Source organism: Gavialis gangeticus, unplaced genomic scaffold (assembly GCF_001723915.1).
Source record: "Gavialis gangeticus isolate Ggan-Ray unplaced genomic scaffold, GavGan_comp1, whole genome shotgun sequence".
NCBI classification, from domain to species: domain Eukaryota; kingdom Metazoa; phylum Chordata; order Crocodylia; family Gavialidae; genus Gavialis; species Gavialis gangeticus.
Window position 1 is genome coordinate 150,257,654 of NW_017729022.1, and position 18,704 is coordinate 150,276,357.

Here is an 18,704-nt window from a genome sequence, read left to right on the forward strand (position 1 = left end):
ACATTGGGATTTGCACCCAGGAGAGGGTCAAAGCCTAAATGGCTGACAGATATAATCACTGGCTGCTTACAGACATTACAACAAAACCAAAATGGTACTTTACTTTAAACTCAGTGCGCTCCCATGCTGAGCTGAGCACATGCCCAGGAGAGACATCGTATTAGTTGGACCCAGCTGCCCAATGTCTGTATCTATTGGGCGCTTTATTAGGGATTTTTGGCATTTTTATCTAATAGCTGATTTAATTAGCTATTAGATAAAAGTATCAAAAGGCCCACTGAGGCACCCAATCTATGCAGATGCTGTGGAGCAGGATCAAACTAATATGCTGCTTCTTCCTGTAAAGTGTAGGGTATTTTTTAGGGGGGGGTTGTTTGTTTGTTTTTTGGGGGGGCGCGGTTAACGTCTGTTAGCATCTGCTGAGAATTAGCCTCTGACATGGGTATGTGTAGTAGCTAGTCAAATTGCAGATGTGGTCTAAGGCACATAAACCAGGCAATAGTGAATTTACATTTTAGAAGGAGAGGCCTGTGGCAAGAATAACACTTAGAAACAGGCTATTCACAAAGGGTTTTTCTCACAGTGGGGAAATTGAATGAGAGATGGCACCCTTAGGATATATCTGAAAGGATGTAAATATTTCCATAGTCATAATTAGATCAGAAGAGACTACTGGTCTGATAAGCAGGCACACCCTTGGAAGGCAAGTTCTATTGCATTTTATGGGCTCCCTGAGCATCCAATGGATAATGTCTGTAAATAGTCCCATAAGAAATCATACTTAAGCCTTGCCATAGGAGTAAGCGCTTATCTAAAGCTTCCTGGACATAAGGTGCTTCAGTTCCTCAACTTGCAGGCTGAGTGTTCTGGAGAAGTTGCAGGAAACCCTGACAGGAAGATCACGGGCAGCAGCTGCTTTCTAGCCTATTGAGCTGAGAGGTGGAAACTGCATTTTTAGAGCCTAGGGCTAAGATACAGGGATAAGGTAAAATAATTTCTCTGATATTTTCCTTTGTTTATTTGTTTATATTTCTGTCTGTGCCTCAACATCAGGTGATGGATTTCGTACATTTGCCCTTGTTTTAATAATCAGTCCTTTGTTTTCTTTTATAACTTATTATTGCCAGTGGTAAGTGTGATGTCAGAGCATTTGAGGAAACAGAAGGGCCTCTTCCAAGGAAGTGGGAAATCTATCATTTTTGAGCATATGAGCAGATAAGGGTGTGATTCTTTTAGCTGGCAAGATCCCCTTTGATAACAGCTGGCAAGACCTAGGTGAAGTGGATAAAGCTGAGGTACAATAGGTCAGGGAGGTGACCTGTGTAGCAGAGAGGAGTATCTGGCTGAAAGGCACCCCTAAAGGTGTGAATACACCCAGGGAGTATGTCTAAAAGTTTCATCTGACAGAATCCAGGATCAGCGTGTGTCACATCCACTTCTTTAATTTATTCACTGAGCAAATTTGCTGTTACAGCATTTTGTGTCCTCACTTCACTGTCTTACACTAAGTTCACTGCTGACAGTTTCAAAGCAATGACTAAAATGATTAGTGAAACCAGCAACCTATTGGTTTGGTTGGCACCTGGTGAGACAGGAACCAACTCAACATGTCTAACACCAGGGCACATGGCAGAGAAGGGGAGATGGGGGGATATGGTTTGAAACTACAACTGTTTCCTACCAGTGTACAGTTTATATTTTAACCCCTTAAATGGCAATTATTATAATGAAAATTAAATCTGCCATTACACAATTTCTCCCACGCACTCCCCAGAGATGTCTTGCATTCCCCCAGGGGTACATGTACTATAGTTTGGGAACACCTGGTCTAGTCCAACGCCCTGCTTCAGGCAGGACCACCCTTAGCTAAACCATCCTGTATAAATCCATAATCTAAATTCTTCCTAAAACTACGGTTACTATTGACACAAGACCTAACCTCAGGGTTCGAAATACGGGGAGGCTCAGGGGGGCTAAGCCCCCGCCCCATAAGAGATGAGAGCCCCCTGAAAGCCCCCCCATGGGAAACAAGAGCCCCCCCATAAGAGACAAGAGCCCCCAGCTCACCCTGCACCTTTCTAAGCAGCTCAGGCAGGGGTGGCAGCAGCTCCTCCCTTGCTTCTGTGAAATGCTACCAATGTAAGCTCAAGCGATCCCTGGAAGAGATCCTGCTATTCTTGCAGAGCACTCTTGAAAGGATCTCAAGGCAGCCCAAGAGCTGGCTGAGAAGCAGGGTGCATCTACACGAGACACTTACCGCACAGTAGCCTAATAAAACACTGCGCAGTAGGGTAGCAGTTGAAAATCATGCACAGTAAGCACCACAAAATAACTGTGCGCCCACACTACTGTGCAGTAACTCACTTAGTTACTGTGTATTTAGTTAGTACTTCATTGAAGAAGTACTAAACTAAATGTGCAGTAACTAAGGCACATTAATGAATATGTAGATGTGCCTGCAGTGCTTGAAACAATCTGCTGCTGGCTTCAGTTCAAGTGAGGCAGCAGGCACCTGATCCCCAAGGCCTCCAGGCCTGAGGCTTGCAGGTAAGATGCCTGCCTGGCTTTGGATGGGTGTGGGAAGGAGGGTACAGGTTTCCCTTGCCAACCATGGTTTTGCCAATCACAGTTTTGAGTATCCACGCTTAATATTCTATGTACCATTTTGGCTACCACGGTATGATGCATGACCACCCATAAGCCAACCACGGTTTTGGCAATCATGGGAACTTTCAGGAACCTAACCCCTGCCGTTGGCAAGGGAAACCTGTACTCACCTGGTGGCACAGCCACGCAGACTTGAGCTAGGGTTGCTAACCTCCAGGATTGCCCTGGAGTCTCCAAGAATTAGACATACACCTCCAGGAGACTGCTGAGAGGCACCCAAGAGAGAAATGATAGGGCATCCATTATGATAAATAGGAAACGTTGAGTCTGATTTATACAGTAGTCCAGTGGGTTTCCTGGATTGTAACAGCAATGTGCGTTTGCTGTCTTGATGCGAAGCCTACACTCTGTGATCAGTACCCAGCATACGCAAGCACACAGGCACATTCGCATCATGTGTCGCGGGCACATCGGCGCTCCGGAAACCTCCTGGAAGAGATTCAGGGTCGGCAACCCTAACTTGAAAGAGCTCAGTTGACTGTTGGGGCCGTGCCCACCTGAGCTGGATACGGATTTGGCTTGGAGAAAGATTTTTAAAAAATATATATTAAAAAAATGTGCTGCCGGGTTCAGCTTCCTGCCTCAAGACCCAGCAGGGCTGGGAGCTGCGGGAGTGAATAATGCCTCTATTGAAGGGCTGGGCACCCCCCTGCTCCGCAGGCGTCAGCGTGTGTCTCCTCCTCAAGCCTCATGTGCTGAGGGAGCCCCTGGCCGCCCCGCTGAGGGGCCTTGTTCCCGGGCAGGGGACCCCGGCGGGGGCGCCGTGTCGAACGGGAGCATCCTGCGCGCACAATGGGGCTCTGTGATGCCCCGCCCCGCCCGGGCGCATAAAGGCGGGCGGGCGCGCGCAGGCTGGCAGCAGCATGCCGCTCCCGCCGGGCACCCAGGAGCCGCCGGGCTGTGAGGGGCGGCGGGCGATGCGGCAGCTGCCCGCGGACAAGCGGGGCCCCGAGGGGGACGCCTCCCCAGAGCTGGAGGACGCCTACAAAGTGGTGCTGAGGGCGCTGGGGGAGGACCCCGGCCGGCAGGGGCTCCTGCTTACGCCTCGCAGGGCGGCCATGGCCATGGAGTTCTTCACTAAAGGCTACCAGGAGAGCACCGAGGGTGAGTGGCCCGCAGTTAAGGGGGTGCCCTTTCCTCTGCCCTGAGAATGCTCCCTTTGGCATCCAACTGCGTGAGCCCAGCAGATCCCCCCACCCCCCTGCAGATGGGGAGCCCCGCGGCACCTGCATTTCGGAAAGAAGCACTTCTGAAGCTGTCCAGTTTCCCCTCCCATTATTCAGCTGGACAGAGCTTTAGCTGGAATGAGCTAGGTGGGCCTGGTCCTGCTTTGAGCAGGGGGATGGAGGAGATGCCCTCCTGAGGTCCCTTCCGGCTCACATGTTCTAGGGTTTTTCCCAGCTCCTGAAAGGTGTCGCAGGCACAGGGCAGAACATAGATGGGAAACTATATTTCCCTTGTTAGTTATAAGCAGGGAACCTGGTTTTCTCTGACGTTTTTTAAATAACTCCAATTTTCAGATTAAAAGAAGTAACCAGAGGCAACCAGAGCAGGGTGTGGGACCCAGGACAAATCAGCCTGTGCAGGGCCCTGTCCCTGGATGCGAGGAAGTCAGCGGGGGATGAGGTGGGTGGGGTGCTGAGAAGCCGAACATGAAGCTGGTGGCACCACGGAGTTGCTGTGGCCGCTCTGCCCGGCTCCACAGGGCCCCCGAAAGCGCAGGGTGGCTGCCCTGATTTGCCCTCCTCCAACAGCCCTACTCAAATTCACATTTTTCCATGATTAAAATGAAACACCACTTTAGATATATCTATATATTAGTAGTGTTTTATTTTAATTATGGAAAAATGTGGATTTGGGGGTACTTTTTTAAATCTAAAAAAAAAATATCCCCAATTTTTGATCTGAGAGAACCAGGATCCCTGGTTAATAAGGGAATGATCAGATGGATGAGACCAGAGGACTGACTTTTTTTTGATGTGCCAGTCAGTTAAGGCTCGTCCTCATGTTCCATGTGTGCACAGCCCCTAGCACAGCCGTGTCCTGCGCCAGGACCGGGACTCCTCTGCACCACCACCATGCAAATTGTGAAGTCACAGGCAACAGAAGAACGAGGGAGGAGGACGAGTGACAGGAGGCTGGGCAATTGTGCGTATATCGTTTCTACTTGCATAGTAACTACGTTTTGAGTGGGAGCAGTCGCTGTCACCAGGCTTTTGTAAAACAAAGTAGAGAGTGTGCGAACACTTGTGCAGGTGGATGTATTTATTACCAGTACTAGTCACACATGTAAAATAACTTGGAGGCAACAGGAGAACTGGCAGACCCAAGATGTGTGAACCTAGTTTATTCCTAAAATAAAACTAAGTTTGATTGTTGCTGTTCCAGGCGCTTCTGTGTTTGTTGGAAGGTTTTAGATCCAATATTACATTGTTTAGTTTTATTCTGAGGTACTTAAATATTTCTTTCAACTCTTGACATTTATTTCATTTCATCTTTCCCTCCTTCTACCTTCCTGTTTCTCTTTTCTGCATGGCTCTTACGCTGTATCTTAATAGCTGTGATGGGAGCTGACAAATTCATCTTTCTGATCTTCCATATTTGGATTTCTCTCTGACAAGTGAGTACCATCAAATGGTGTCAGGTTTCACAGATAACAATTGTAGCTTTTAAGGTACAGGTTTTGATAAAGAATTTTGTTTATTGAGGACCCTTTCCCTCAGAAATAACTTTTTATACCAAGAAGGTCCTAAATGTTTAGAGAATGAGCATTGTCCTCTCCTTTTTTTCTTTTTAAAGACACTTTGCTGTGATCAGCACTCCCGTTACCCTACCAGTTGTTCCTTTTTAAGTATCACTGAAAATCCATAGCTTTTTCACTATTGCTGGATTATTTGGTCAGCCGCATTGGTGAACTCAGACCTGCACAAGGCAAAGAGATGCATGATCCCATCCACCCAGTGCTTTTGCCTGTAATAGAAGTGCACTGTCTTCACACTTGCTTCCATATTCTTCTAAAACATGTGGCTCCAATTTTACACTTTTTTTTGTAATATAAATATGCTTGCCCAGGAAACTAAAAATTGCTCAGAGCAAAAAGTCAATGATTTACGCAAGGTTTGTATTCAGTCAGTCATAATACAGTTTGTCAAGTTGTCAGCTGCTTCAGGGTCTCTATAGCAGGTTGCCCTTTCCCAGATACCTTGGTAACATCAGCCAGGAATTGTGGGGAGGGGATCCAAAGGAGGTGCATTTGCATACTCTCTTGACTCCTGGTCCACACAAAGTTTAAAACCAACTGCCTGGAAGTGGCAGCATTTTTATTCAGGCAGCAGTGAGGGAGACACCTGTCTTCCTGGCTCATTGTAACCTATCTGATCCATTCTCCTCATGCCACAGGTCTTTCTCTCTCTCTTTTTTTTTTATGGTCTTGATGTCCCACTAATCAAGCCATTCTTTCTTTTGCAATTTTTCTATTAGCTGTTTTTCTTAATGTAGGTCCTATTTCACAGCCCTGCAGACTTTAACTCTAGCTAAAAACATCAACTCAGGTGTGGAATTGTTAACTCAGGTGTGGTAATCTCTTTCAGTGAAGCATTGGATGCACTGCCAAAATGCTCAAGAAGGCCAGATTTGGTTTTATGAATCTGAAAGAGAAGTGTATTTAATTCTAAAGACAACAGGACAAAAGAAACATCACCTTTTCATTATTTTTGTCTAATGTGTTGTGTTTTTATACATAATATATGCTATAGCAACTTCATGCACATTCCAATAAAACTGTATTTGTTTTTCCTTTGGGCCTCTTGCATACTAGTAAAACTTCTAGTTTCTTTTTACCTAGAGAAAAATGTGTGTTATATTTGACGCACCATGCCATTTGCACCCCCCCCCCTTTCAAAACCCTAGATCTGCCATGGCCAGGAGTGTTTCATTTGTTCTACATTTACTTTTACCAGCCATGAAGAGCAGATACCCGACTTCTTTGTGCTGGTTCTGATCTTCCTCAGTGCACCTATATATAGTCTCCTATCATCTCACTGCACTGCTGTTAGATAGAAAAGAACAGGAATGGTATTAGTCCTCAATCTGCTGTCCTGTTGATTCTGCTGCTCTGACAGTTTACAGAGGGGATTACTTTGGCCCCTGGGTTGGTTCTGTACCACACATTTGGGGTTGGTTAACTGTGCTATTGCCTGAACCAGTATTTTGCAATTGTTAAACTGTAGGGACAAAACACTTTTTTGTGATGGAATATTTATGAATTTTCTGTGAATCTAATTTGCTATCTCTATACATCTAATCTTTTGTCCTCTTGCTTCATCTGGTATAGATCATAAATGAATTATGGGTACCTCAGAAGGGTATGCTACAACAGAAGGGTATGTCTGTTTCCAGGGCTTGGCAATATGTAGATGACTGTATATGCAAAGCCAACTTGAATCAAGAATAGGTTACCTACAAGAATGTTTTATCATAAAATGGCACTGAATAATCTGGCAAAGCAGTTTCATATAAACTATTTTTAAGTAAGCTAATGATTCTTTATAGGCATTTAAGTATAACAAGATCTTCGGAGTTCTATGTCGTGTTTTGAGTGACTTCACCTAGTGATTTGACTCTCACAGGGGAGATGTAGATACTTTTACGTAGCTTTTACATATATATTACAGAACTCCTATCTTGATAATGTCTCTGGATTCATGTCACCTGGACAAATTCAACTGATTTGATCTTTGCTTGTGATGGCAGGAAATGTATTCTGCACCTGAGGTTGAATGGGTACATGATAATCACCATGCCTTCTTTATCAACTCTAAATTTTGTGGATATAATGTATCTTGCTAGAATAAGCTTTGTGAAAATGGATCTGACCTATTTATCAAAATACATTTCAGTGTTACATACTATATTAAGGTGTCTGGAGTATAACCAAGTCATGATGGAGTTAGGCTAGGTCCTAGCTTCATTTTCACCCTATTTAAAGTGAAAGTATAATTGCTATAAATGGACTTAAAGGGTTTCTCTAACGTACAGCGAATCTTGGGTCACAGCAATTAAATAGTATAGATAAGTGGTGCCCAACCTTTCCAGGCTAGAGGCTGAATGAATAGTGTGGGGTCAGTCTGTGGACTGGATCCAGTACATGGGTCAGACCACGGGCCCAATCCAGCACAGAGTCGATCAAGTGCATGGGACCATGTCATCTGGCCACAGGGCTTGGAAATTTGGTGGCAGGATCAGGTTGACCCCTGTTGTGCAGAAGCTTATACAGGGGAAGTGGATGATCAGCTGATCCTGACAGCCCACTACAGGGGGGAGGTGGGGGGTTAGGCCCTGTTGGAGGCTTCAGGCCAGCCTTGCCATGTGTGAGTGGTTACCTGTAGGGTGGCACGCCTGGGTGAATGGCTGTGTTGGCTAGGCCAAGGCTCTCTACAGTCTGTAGCAGTACAGTGCTCTGTAGCAGTACAGTGAACGTATGCCAAATGCGGAACTATTCCAAATTCTGTTTGGAAGACTTGAGCTCAGCCATGGACATGTATGAGAAGTGTTTGCGCCCTATTACTTAGGCCTTTTCAGCTTCCAGTTCTGTGAAGAATTCATGTTTTACAGCAAAAAGGGAGAGAGTAGTAATTTGAAACTAGCTCCTAGCTATATAAAAATAAAGAGTAACCCAGCTCAACTTACAACTGTGCTCTATTACTGTCGTAAGTAAAGATGGCTGCAAACCAGAACTCCAAAGCTGACTAATACCATATTAATGCTCATGGTGTTTAGGTTCACTAAATCTTGTGCTCTATATCTACCTCTTATTTACTTAGTTTATAAAAGGTGCATATCTACCCTGCCTTCTGACTGACTTCAGACTAAACACAACTAATTACCTCTTTCCGGGTTCACAATGCCAGAATTAGAATCCCTAGCATTTTGTGATCCAGACTCTGAAAGAAGCCAATTTCTATTTAATGGGAGCTGAGAAGAGAATGTAGGATCCATCACCGCTTGACTTCCTCCTACTCAGTACTGCTGTTTCATGGAAGTAGACCTCCACCCATCTCTTCCATTCTTCACAGGATGGGGGTGGATTTTTGCCTGTATTGCTTCTTTTGGGGTCTTCCTGGTTAGGCCTATTTTATTCTCCAGGACCTGACAATTCCCACACGTTTTTCTAAATGCACACCAGGCAAAATAGCCCTTAAGCATTTCCCTAGTGTAGCGTACATGATTTCTAGCACATGGAGTCCTAGTATGGCCTAGAGTAGATTGTGGCCATGCATGCGTGTGCAAGGCAGACTTCCATCACCTTCCACTTTCACAAAGGTGAAGGTGGTGGCCTGAACCTGAACTCCCCTTCAAAGAGGCAGCAAAATAGTGTTACCAGCCTAAAAAAGAATAGGAGCTGTGAAGGATACCTGTATATACTGACAAAACAAAATATAGGCATAGTAGGTGTGAGGCCAAAGCTACAAGCGAGGAAAGGGAAAAAGAGAGATATCACAATAATAGATCTCATGGCAAATGTTACCATTTCAGCTTGGATGCCAGATCTGAACTCCAATATGTATAGTACTTTGAGGCTGCAAAGCTACCTAAATCTTGCATTCTAAAATCAGTGCCTCTTCTGCTTTGCTAAGCGAGTGCCTGGAATGTGTCCACCCTCACAAATAAAAGGCCACTCGTTGATCTTGTTGGTTTGATCCAGATCAGGATTTGAACTTTCCCAGATGGCTGTAGATGAAGAGAGGAATAGGCTCAAATTTAGAATTTCACCTTGTCTTGATTCTCTGTTAAGAACATGCTTGGATGGAAACTATTTTTAAAGGGTTTGGATTTTGTTTGTTTGTCATGCATCAGATGTTGCTCAGTGGTTATAGAAGTACTCATTTGTTGCTGTATACATGCAGAATCCTGTGTTAAAGTTTTTCATTCATTAACTGCTCATCTTGTACTTTCAGATATACTCAATGGTGCAATCTTTGATGAAGATCATGACGAAATGGTGATCGTTAAGGATATTGATATGTTTTCCCTTTGTGAGCACCACTTGGTACCTTTCTTTGGCAAGGTAGATATTCAGTTTCCAGTAAAATATTTGTAATTTAGAGGTTGTTGTTTTTTTGTGTGTTGTGCTAAACAAAAGGAAACTAAACAGTTTTTATTCTAAACTAGAATGAGTTCATGCCTAGTGTGGTACTATATGATTTAGTCAGAAGGCAGACTAGATATGCACCTGTATTCTCTCTCTCTCATATGAATATGTTTGGTTTGCTTTTAAAAACAAGTTGACTATTACAGAGGGCAGCCCCTATGTGTTGCACATAGCAAATAGGGCAAGGCGTAGAAAGCAGCGCAAATGATGGGCAGGGAGCAGAGGGCACTTCTTTACATGTGCTCTGAGGCACTCTCATTAGAACACATCAGAGCAGACTTGATCTAATTGAACAAGCTGTAGTTAAAGAACCCCCATCCGCATTTTGAAATGTGGGACGCTGAATACATAAGATGCTGTGGGCACTCAGAGTGGCTCTTGGGAACCACTCTAAATTAAAATGCACCCCCACCTCCCTGGAGTGCATGCACAGATGGCCAGAAAAGAGCAGCAGTTCAGGCAAAGTAAGGGAATTGGGGTGGCATTTGGGGACACTTTCTCTTGTACTCCTTAAACAGAAAAATCTCCGTTGAAGTTAGTGGGACTCAGGGCTGGATTATGATAGGGTGGGGCCCTGAGCTAGGGGTTCCCAAATGTTCTATGCTGTGGCCCAGCAAACTTCAGATGGGAAGCAGCTGCAGCCCAGCAAACTGCAGAGCCCCATGGCTTGAATTTCTGGCCGGAACACAAGTAAAGATGCCTCCATCCCCCAGGCAGAGTAGGTGGGCCCAAACCTCAACCATGGCTGCTGTGGGCCCTGTGGGAGGAGTTGCAGCCTCTCCTCCCAGTTCTGTGGGACTGCGGTTTACCAGTCCATGGTACTTCCAGTCTGGCAGCCAGCCCTTCATGGCCCAGGGGTTGGTGTAGAGGCCTCTCATAATATGAGGCCCTAAGCTGCAGCTTTTTTAGCTTATGCCTAAATCTGGCACTAGAGTGACTGTAGTAGAAGGCTTGCTTGCATAAAGGGTGTAGAAGAGACCTCAGGGAAAATATCCTCAGAAATCAAGCTTGACAAATGTCAAGCAAAACCCAAACTTTTAAAAAATCCATTACGTTCATTGGCTGGATCTCAATTTGTTGCACAAACGCAACTCTTACTGTATGGATGAAGATCTGAATAGTCCCTCTTCCTTGTAGCTCTCTTCCGCTCCCTACATTGTTTTTTTTCCTCTTGTACAAGCTTTTCTCTCTCCTTCAGCATCACTCTTTCAAATGCTTTTTTCCCTACTTGTTACTGTCTCTTCCTATGCCTCAGATGCTTATCCTGGAAACCCATACTAGGTGGAGTGTGCAGCATTATGGATATTTATTGCATCCATATGCAGAACAAGTAGAACTTTAGTAAGGATTTACTAAAATCCTACTTGTTACACATATAAATGTAATCTACATGGCCAGGTGGATTTGATTTAAAAAAAAAAAAAAAAACACAAAAAACCAAGTGATTTATATTGCTCACTTTAATTGTGATTAAAATCAGTAAAGAGAGAGTTCTGCAATCTATTGTTACAAAATGCAAAATAAAGTTATAAGTGGGCATCCTGGGGCCAATCATCTCGCTATAGGCCCACCCACTTGTATCTGAGCTAGCCACTCTCCTGTCTCTCCTGCCACATCTTGATGTTCCTGATCAAACCCACCTTTCACTGGGGAGGTAACTGGCCTGGTATTTCTGGGGAGCTACCCAGCCACAGGTAGCTCTACCAGGCCACCCTTTCCTAGCAGGGTGCAGTTTCTGGTCATGCCTAGGACCATGGGGCCTCCTCCTTCCCCATAGTCCCAGCTCTTACCTCCAAGATGATCCAGGCAACAGCTCAGCTGGATGTTGTCTCCTCTGCTGGTAGCAGCAGACTGCTGCCCTGCAGTTCAGGAACCCAGCCCTCCTATACTCCAGCTGGGCCCTGTTCCCCAGTTGGGTGCTTGATTACCACCATAAGCTGTAGGCTGCCTGGCTGCTGCTCTGGCCCCTGATAGTAACAGAGCACAGGGTGCTCTGTTATGCATTTGTACTTCTTATTTATTTTTTCCTAAAGAATGATCAATTCTCATTGCTTGGTAACTATTTAATCACATTGTTTTGCAACTAAATTCAATTCAGTTCATTATGGTACTTGTGGCTAGCCAGGTGGATACTCATGTAAGCATTTATGTGCAACAACTTTTATTCAGACCCTTAATTTTTACTCTTTATTATGTTAGAAATATCATTTACCAGGTTTATTAATTTGTTTTCACTGATGATTTATGTTAAACTATTGCAGCAGAGAGGCTGACTGGAGCATGAGGGTCCTAAAGTATGGAGCAGGTGGCAGGCAGCCCTTGGACTTTAACACTGTGCCATAGCCAGCTCCAGTTACCATTTATGTGAGCATTTTCAGGGGGTTAATAACTCCACTGTAAGAGAGTACTGTTGAGGACAGTACTAACTTATGGTGGAGTTAATTAATCTACTGTGTCCTAATACCAGCACTCATGTAGACAGTCATGTTTTACTGCAGAACTAATTAGTCAGCTTGCAGGACAGTGAATGTGTAGATACAGCCTTTGAATATTATTTTTATTTAATTTAAATGGTCTGAATAAACTATAGTAAGTTTAGTGAGGTCACAGCTGTAGTAATTTCAAATTTAGTTTAAGCAGGCTTCTGTGGAAAGAAATGCATATGTAATTTAAAACAAATCCTATTGAATTTTTTTTTTTTAAATCAGATACTTTAAAAAAAAATCGTCTTTTTTTTTTTTTAAACCTACCTGCTACATTTTTTACGTTCTCCACTGACAGGATATGGATCCTGCAAGTCTGTCTTCGTGGTGACCTTTGCCCAAATTAAGGGGTCCAATCCTGCTCTTGCTAAAATCATTGAAACTTCTACTGACATACAGAGGGGAAAGCACACACTCAGAATCTTCAGCTTGGGGCTTTTAGTTTGTCAGCATTACTACCTATACCCTCCTGCATGCCCCTAGACTCACAAATATGCAGAGTAGACAGCTCGGCATGATCCCAAGCGCATAGCCTAGCACTGTGCTCACTATCTAGAGTCAGAGCATACAGGTATGGAAGAGATAATAAGTAGGGCTTATGTTTTGGTGGCATGCAGGGTCTCACACAGGAGGCAATGTAGACATTCTCCTGGAGTTGTGTTCCTGTAATTTATACGGAGTAGGTAGATGGCTGAGCCTGTATTTATCCCCACTGATGGGACCTCTGTGCAGGTGTGGCACTCCATCTCTCAGTTGCAAAATGCACCTTGGGGTCCTTAGTTTTATATAAGGATGAGATTATCATTGCAATTCGCTCTTGTTAAGAGTACTTAAAATTTGGAAGATTGCAGGTTCAGGTTTGTTAATTAGTGCCAAGTACTCTTTAGGCATTTTAAAGCTACACTACTTCAGGGGAGGATTATCATTGAATGGTGTTAACTAGCTAGTTCTAAGTGAACTTCTGAGCATTTCAACTGACGAAATTACCAATTTAGAGTCCTCTAGCCTCCCAGGATGCACCATTCCCAGTCTTTCCTACTCTTCTGCTCTAAGAGCAAACTTTGCATCCTCCTGAACTCTGTTGGCAGCTGGTGAGACCATGGAGGAAACTGCAGAGGGCTGGGTTACCAGGGGCTGGGGGTGCCAGAACCAACAACCCCCACCCCCACCAAGAAGGAACTGTGGATGGGCTCCTCGGCTTCCCCATCAGACCTACACCAATCCCTTCCCCACGCCCCACTTGACAGCCCCACTTGCAGCCTATTCTAGCCTTTCCTAGTCTCAAGCCAAAGGGGCTGGCTATGCTAGGGGCTCAGTTAGGGGGCCCCAAAAGGCCCAGTCCTCTCTCACCATTCACAATTTATTGAGACAATTGAGAGTCTACAGTCTCTTTTTTTTTTTTTTATTGCTTTTTATTTAAATAAAAATTATTCTAAATACAGGAGACCCTCGCCATTCACGGCGATCTCTAGAATGTGGAAGTCTGCAAATACATTCATGAACATCTGTGTTCTATGTCTGCATTCTTAAACAGCGCAGGCTGGTGGTGGCGGGAATATTCAAAATTGCAAATCCACGAATAGCGAGGGTTTCCTGTAACTAAACTTTACATAAGCTTCCATGGCCCATGTCCTTGTTTTTTTTTTTTTCCACCAGGCTCAGACGCAGCCTTACTCACCAGCCCTCAAATGGCCAGTCTGAGCAATGCATGCTAGAGACCCTTAACATGCTATTGATCTTTAGCTCATGATAACCTTAACACTACTAACATTCCTTACAATTAGACCTAGCAAATAAACCTGTAATCTAACCCTAACTCTTCAGCTCTCTCTGGAATTGGGTTGTGTATTAATCACTTTATACTTAGGTTTCTGCTCTTCATGTTTGTAGGTACATATTGGATACTTACCAAGAAAGAAAGTGGTTGGATTAAGCAAACTTGCAAGGTAAGTATGTTTATGTTTACAACTTAATACTTTGTTGAATGCTGTCACAAAGGTCTAAGACCCAAGTCCTACCCTGAGGACACAGCCTAGTAAGGAGCTGTGCACTGAGTTGTTTTCAGACAGAGACATAGCACTACTTCTCCCACTGTACAGCAGAAACAGGGTTAATGCTCCACAGCCAACACTGTGGCCTAGGACTGCAGTACTCTTGTACCACAGATGTGCTGACCTTCCTCTAGCCTCTCCCACCCAGACTTCTCAATCTGTGAACTGAGACCACTTTTGATTAATCACTAAAAGATGGGAGAACATTCTGAGTGAGAGGCTCTTAGCTTTACAACAGACTCACCACATTAGTCTCAAGTAGGTTTGTTGTGGGCACAATTCAGTGCTCATCTTATTGCCCAAGTTTTTTTTGGAGGCTGGGGGGTTGCATGAAGAGCTGAATGTTTGATCTGCTTAACTAAGAGCAAATTGTGGGGAAGCTGTATATTCTATTGGCTGGAAGCCATGCTGGTTCATCTGCTGGATTTAACTGATAACTTGCACCTTGATGCATGGTAATAAAGTTTTCATATAGGCTATTTTTTTTTATATATAGAGTCATTTCTTTGTCACTAAAAAAGTGACTCTTTCTCTTTAGGGGGCTGAGTTTAGGTAACTTTGGTGTACTAAAAGAGCAATCCACGTGTTAAAAGTAGACAACTTTTGGTAGTGACCCTGTTGTAATTTACAATCTCCTTTTTCTGCACTATGATGTTGCTTTATAAATGTTGCACAGACAAAAGATAAAAGTCCACTCACTAAAAATAAATCTCATGGCAGTTTAAATATTACCTTTTTTATTTTTGTTTGGTTTTGGTTTTGACAGTGTTCCATCAGGAAGGTGGGGTTTTTTAACTATACCAGCTATGAAGGATTCTAAGCCCATTTTTAATGTACACAGTAAAATATGTGCTTAACTGTCATGTACACTTTAGAGTATGCAATAGTTCCAGCATTTCAGAGTTAAACAAAAGAAAACTCTACAAAGAATACAGTTGTGATACTATATGAAAGTTACTCTAAAATGGCTTGGATGTCAGCTGTATTTAAGTTAATTTCATATTATGTAGTTAAGTCACTTACACTAAAGTAGTTTTAACCTCCTAGCCGAGATGATACCCTTGTTAATACCCAAAAAGTCTACAAAGCAAAGCTGAAAGTTTATTTTCTGAAAAAAATGAAATTTTTCATATTCTTCTGCTACAACTCTCTTTCCAGAATTGTTGAAATCTTTAGTCGAAGACTGCAAGGTTGGTATCAGTTTTTAAATATATCTTTGTTCTACTGAACTATGTTTTAGTTTGGGGTGCTCAGCACCTGCTCTGCAAACCATATCCAGCCCCCAGTGCCAGGTCATCTGGCCTGTGAGGCTCCAAATAAATCTGTGGGGATTTCTGCGGAGCCCTAGTTCTGTGTTCTAAATCAGGCATGCAAGGCAGTACGGGGCACAATCCCAGTGCATGGGACTGGGTGATTCGGGCATGTGGGGTCAGATGGGAATGTGGAGCCCTGGGGTCCTATCTAGGCAAGTATGAATTGACCCCCTCCATTCATTTGATCTATAGGGCCAGAATGTTAAACAAGTAGGGTGGCGAAACAAGGTACTTAAGCACATACCAAATTTTTAAAAAGTGAGCAGTCTAGCTGAAGTTACTGAAGATCACACACTTGTTTAAGCTTAGTCATAGATTTAAGTACTTTCCTGATCTGGTAGTTCAACCAGTGGGGTATTCTTTTTAATGCTATTAAGGATTAACGAGCAGAAAACATCAAATGAAAACAGTATTAACTTTACTGTGCTGCAAGATGTATATTAGGGCTGTGCGAAGCTTTGGTCCCTGATTCGATTTGGCCTGATTTCAGTGGCCAGGTCTCCGAATCTGAATCAAATCAGGAGACCCTTTAATCTCTCCGAATCGAATTGGAACCCTCCAAATTGATCCCTATATCTCAAACCCTTGTTAACATCACTGGAAGTTTTTAAAGCATGTAGTTCACATCAGTATGGTACTCTAGGTCTAGGGCCTCAGTGCTTGCCAAGTAACAGAGGGGTCAATATTATGAGAAGTTCATGAGTATACCATGGGAAATATATTCATTCCCATTTTTGGAGGAAGTAGGTATAGTGTTTAGTGCATGGGCTACCAATGAGAGTTAGCGGAAGAGGACAACTGAATGATTTTTGGATTGTTTTCACGGGGAGTAAGGGAGGTCTTGTTAGCTTGGCAGTCTGGAGAGTTTTTAATAGTTTACTTAAAAGCCAGATTTCAGGGTTCTAGAGCTGTCTATCCAGCACTTATCACCAACTGCAAGTTATGCTGAAGAGATGATGATAAAACACTCTAGCTGAGATCATTTATTTTCTCTAGTAAGAGGCGGAATGTGATGGAATGTATTTGAAGTACATTAGGAATGCATTTCCTTCCAGAGTATATAAGGAGTGTTGGAAATTAATTGTGTATGTAAAATCCCTATGTTCTTTTTTCCCCTAGTTCAAGAGAGACTTACCAAGCAAATTGCCATGGCAATTACTCAGGCTCTGAAGCCTGCTGGAGTGGCTGTAGTTGTAGAAGCATCGTAAGTTATTTGTTGCTGTTACCATAATTATAATGTTTGGCATTTAAAAAGTTGAAGTGTAACAACCCCTACATTACTTCACTGCTATCTCCCTGCTTGGAGGAAAGTTCACTTTTAGGATTAAGATACTGAAATGGGATTTGGGAAGATGTGGTTCAGTTCAGGACAGCCTCCTAAGTGCACCAGTAAAAAATTTTGGCAAGAGGCTCCACCCTCAGTATAGTTTATATACCAAATTCTGGAAGGAATGGAGATGCTCGTCTCCATTCATGATTCTCAGCTATAAGCCCTCACCAGCCCATGCCCATGATGTGTGCAAACATGTTTATGTACATTTTTTGGGCTCCCAAAAAACATGGAAATGTGCTTTGAAAACATGCGGATCAGTTATGCTTGGCAATAGTCCATTTATTGGCCTGGCCTGTGTTCTTCTGTAGGGCACAAGAAGTGCATGCAAACTGGGGGTATAAATGTGCAGCTTAGGTTTCCTATCAATATTTGCTCTTTCACTTCAATTTCCAGTGATTTAAACACTCATACATGCTCCTGCAGAATATTTTGAATACCACAACATCTAAATATCTTTTTGAACTCCAAGAATAAATATAAATGACTTCTAGTAAATAATATTTGGACTTTAACTAAGCAAATATGTCCTCTAGTGCAGTGTTTTTCAACTTTTAGACACAGGACACTCCTTGATAGACTTTTGCTAGGGACAGACATTCAAAAAGCCTGAGCCTGAATTGATTCAATCTTTGCAGGTTAGTCTAACCTGGCTAGGCTGAACCAGTTTGTAACTGGGCAGACATCCCAGAAATGTAGGCACATGCCTGCAGTGGCTCAGGCTAGAAGTCAGAGGGTGCTAGCTTCCCTTTCCTTCCACAGTGATGAGCTGAGGGGGGGATGTGGCCAGGCCCAGCAGGACACTCTGATTAGATTCATAGATGTAGGGTCAGAAGGAACCTAAGTAGATCTTCAAGTCTGACCCCCTGCCCTGGGGAGGAGAGAATACTGGGCTCACATGACTCCAGCAGGTAATTGTCAAACCTCCTCTTAAAGACCCTCAAGGTAGGATCCAGCACCACTTCCCTTGGAAGCTGGTTTCAGATCCTAGCCACCCTGACTGTGAAATAGTGTCTTCTAATGTCCAGCCTGAACCTACTCAGACAACTTAGGGCCATTATTCCTTGTTACTTTGGGAGGTGCTTGGGTGAACAGGGTCTCTCCCATTTCCCCACTGCCCCCCCCCCCCAATTTATTTATTTATTTATTTTTCTTTAATAGACGGCCACCAGGTCCCCTCTCACCCTTCTCTTGTGGAGGCTGAACAGGTTCAGGTCCCGTAGCCCCTCCTCATAGGGTCTGTCCTACTGTCCCCTGATCATGCGAGTGGCCCTCCTCTGGACCTTCTCAATGCTGGCCACGTCTCCCCTAAAGTGCAGCACCCAGAACTGGATGCAGTACTCCAACTGTGGCCTGACCAGTGTCGCATACAGGGGGAGGATCACCGCCTTGGTCCTGCTTGTGATGCATCTGTGGATGCATGGCAAGGTGCAGCTGGCCTTACTGACTGCATCCTCACATTGGCAGCCCATGTTCATTCTGGAATCGATAATGACTCCAAGATCTCTTTCTGCCACTGTGCTTTCGAGAAGGGAGTTCCCCAGCCTATAGGTATGCTGCTGGTTCCTACTGCCTAAGTGCAGCACTCTGCACTTGTTGGTTCTAAATCCCATCCTATTCTCATTCACCTACCCCTGTAACCTGTCCAGGTCCAGCTGTATCCGGTCCCTCCCTTCTAGCATACCCACCTCACCCCAAATCTTGGCATCA

General features: G+C 43.9%; 1 protein-coding gene across 2 annotated transcripts in view; it reads left to right on the forward strand.

Annotated features, from left to right (window-relative positions):
* The first annotated feature begins 3,486 nt into the window (after positions 1–3,486).
* LOC109296767 (GTP cyclohydrolase 1-like) overlaps positions 3,487–18,704 on the forward strand; it is a 19,936-nt gene continuing 4,718 nt past the window's right edge. Inside the window, exons 1-6 of one of the 2 annotated variants that reach the window (XM_019516322.1) lie at positions 3,699–3,771; positions 4,654–4,815; positions 9,624–9,733; positions 14,191–14,246; positions 15,510–15,541; positions 16,784–16,868. In XM_019516322.1, the coding sequence (XP_019371867.1) occupies positions 4,680–4,815; positions 9,624–9,733; positions 14,191–14,246; positions 15,510–15,541; positions 16,784–16,868 (419 nt within the window). In that variant the 5' untranslated portion in view covers positions 3,699–3,771; positions 4,654–4,679. Of the gene's footprint in view, positions 3,772–4,653; positions 4,816–9,623; positions 9,734–14,190; positions 14,247–15,509; positions 15,542–16,783; positions 16,869–18,704 lie in introns of both variants that reach the window. The other variant, XM_019516321.1, reaches the window with a different exon arrangement.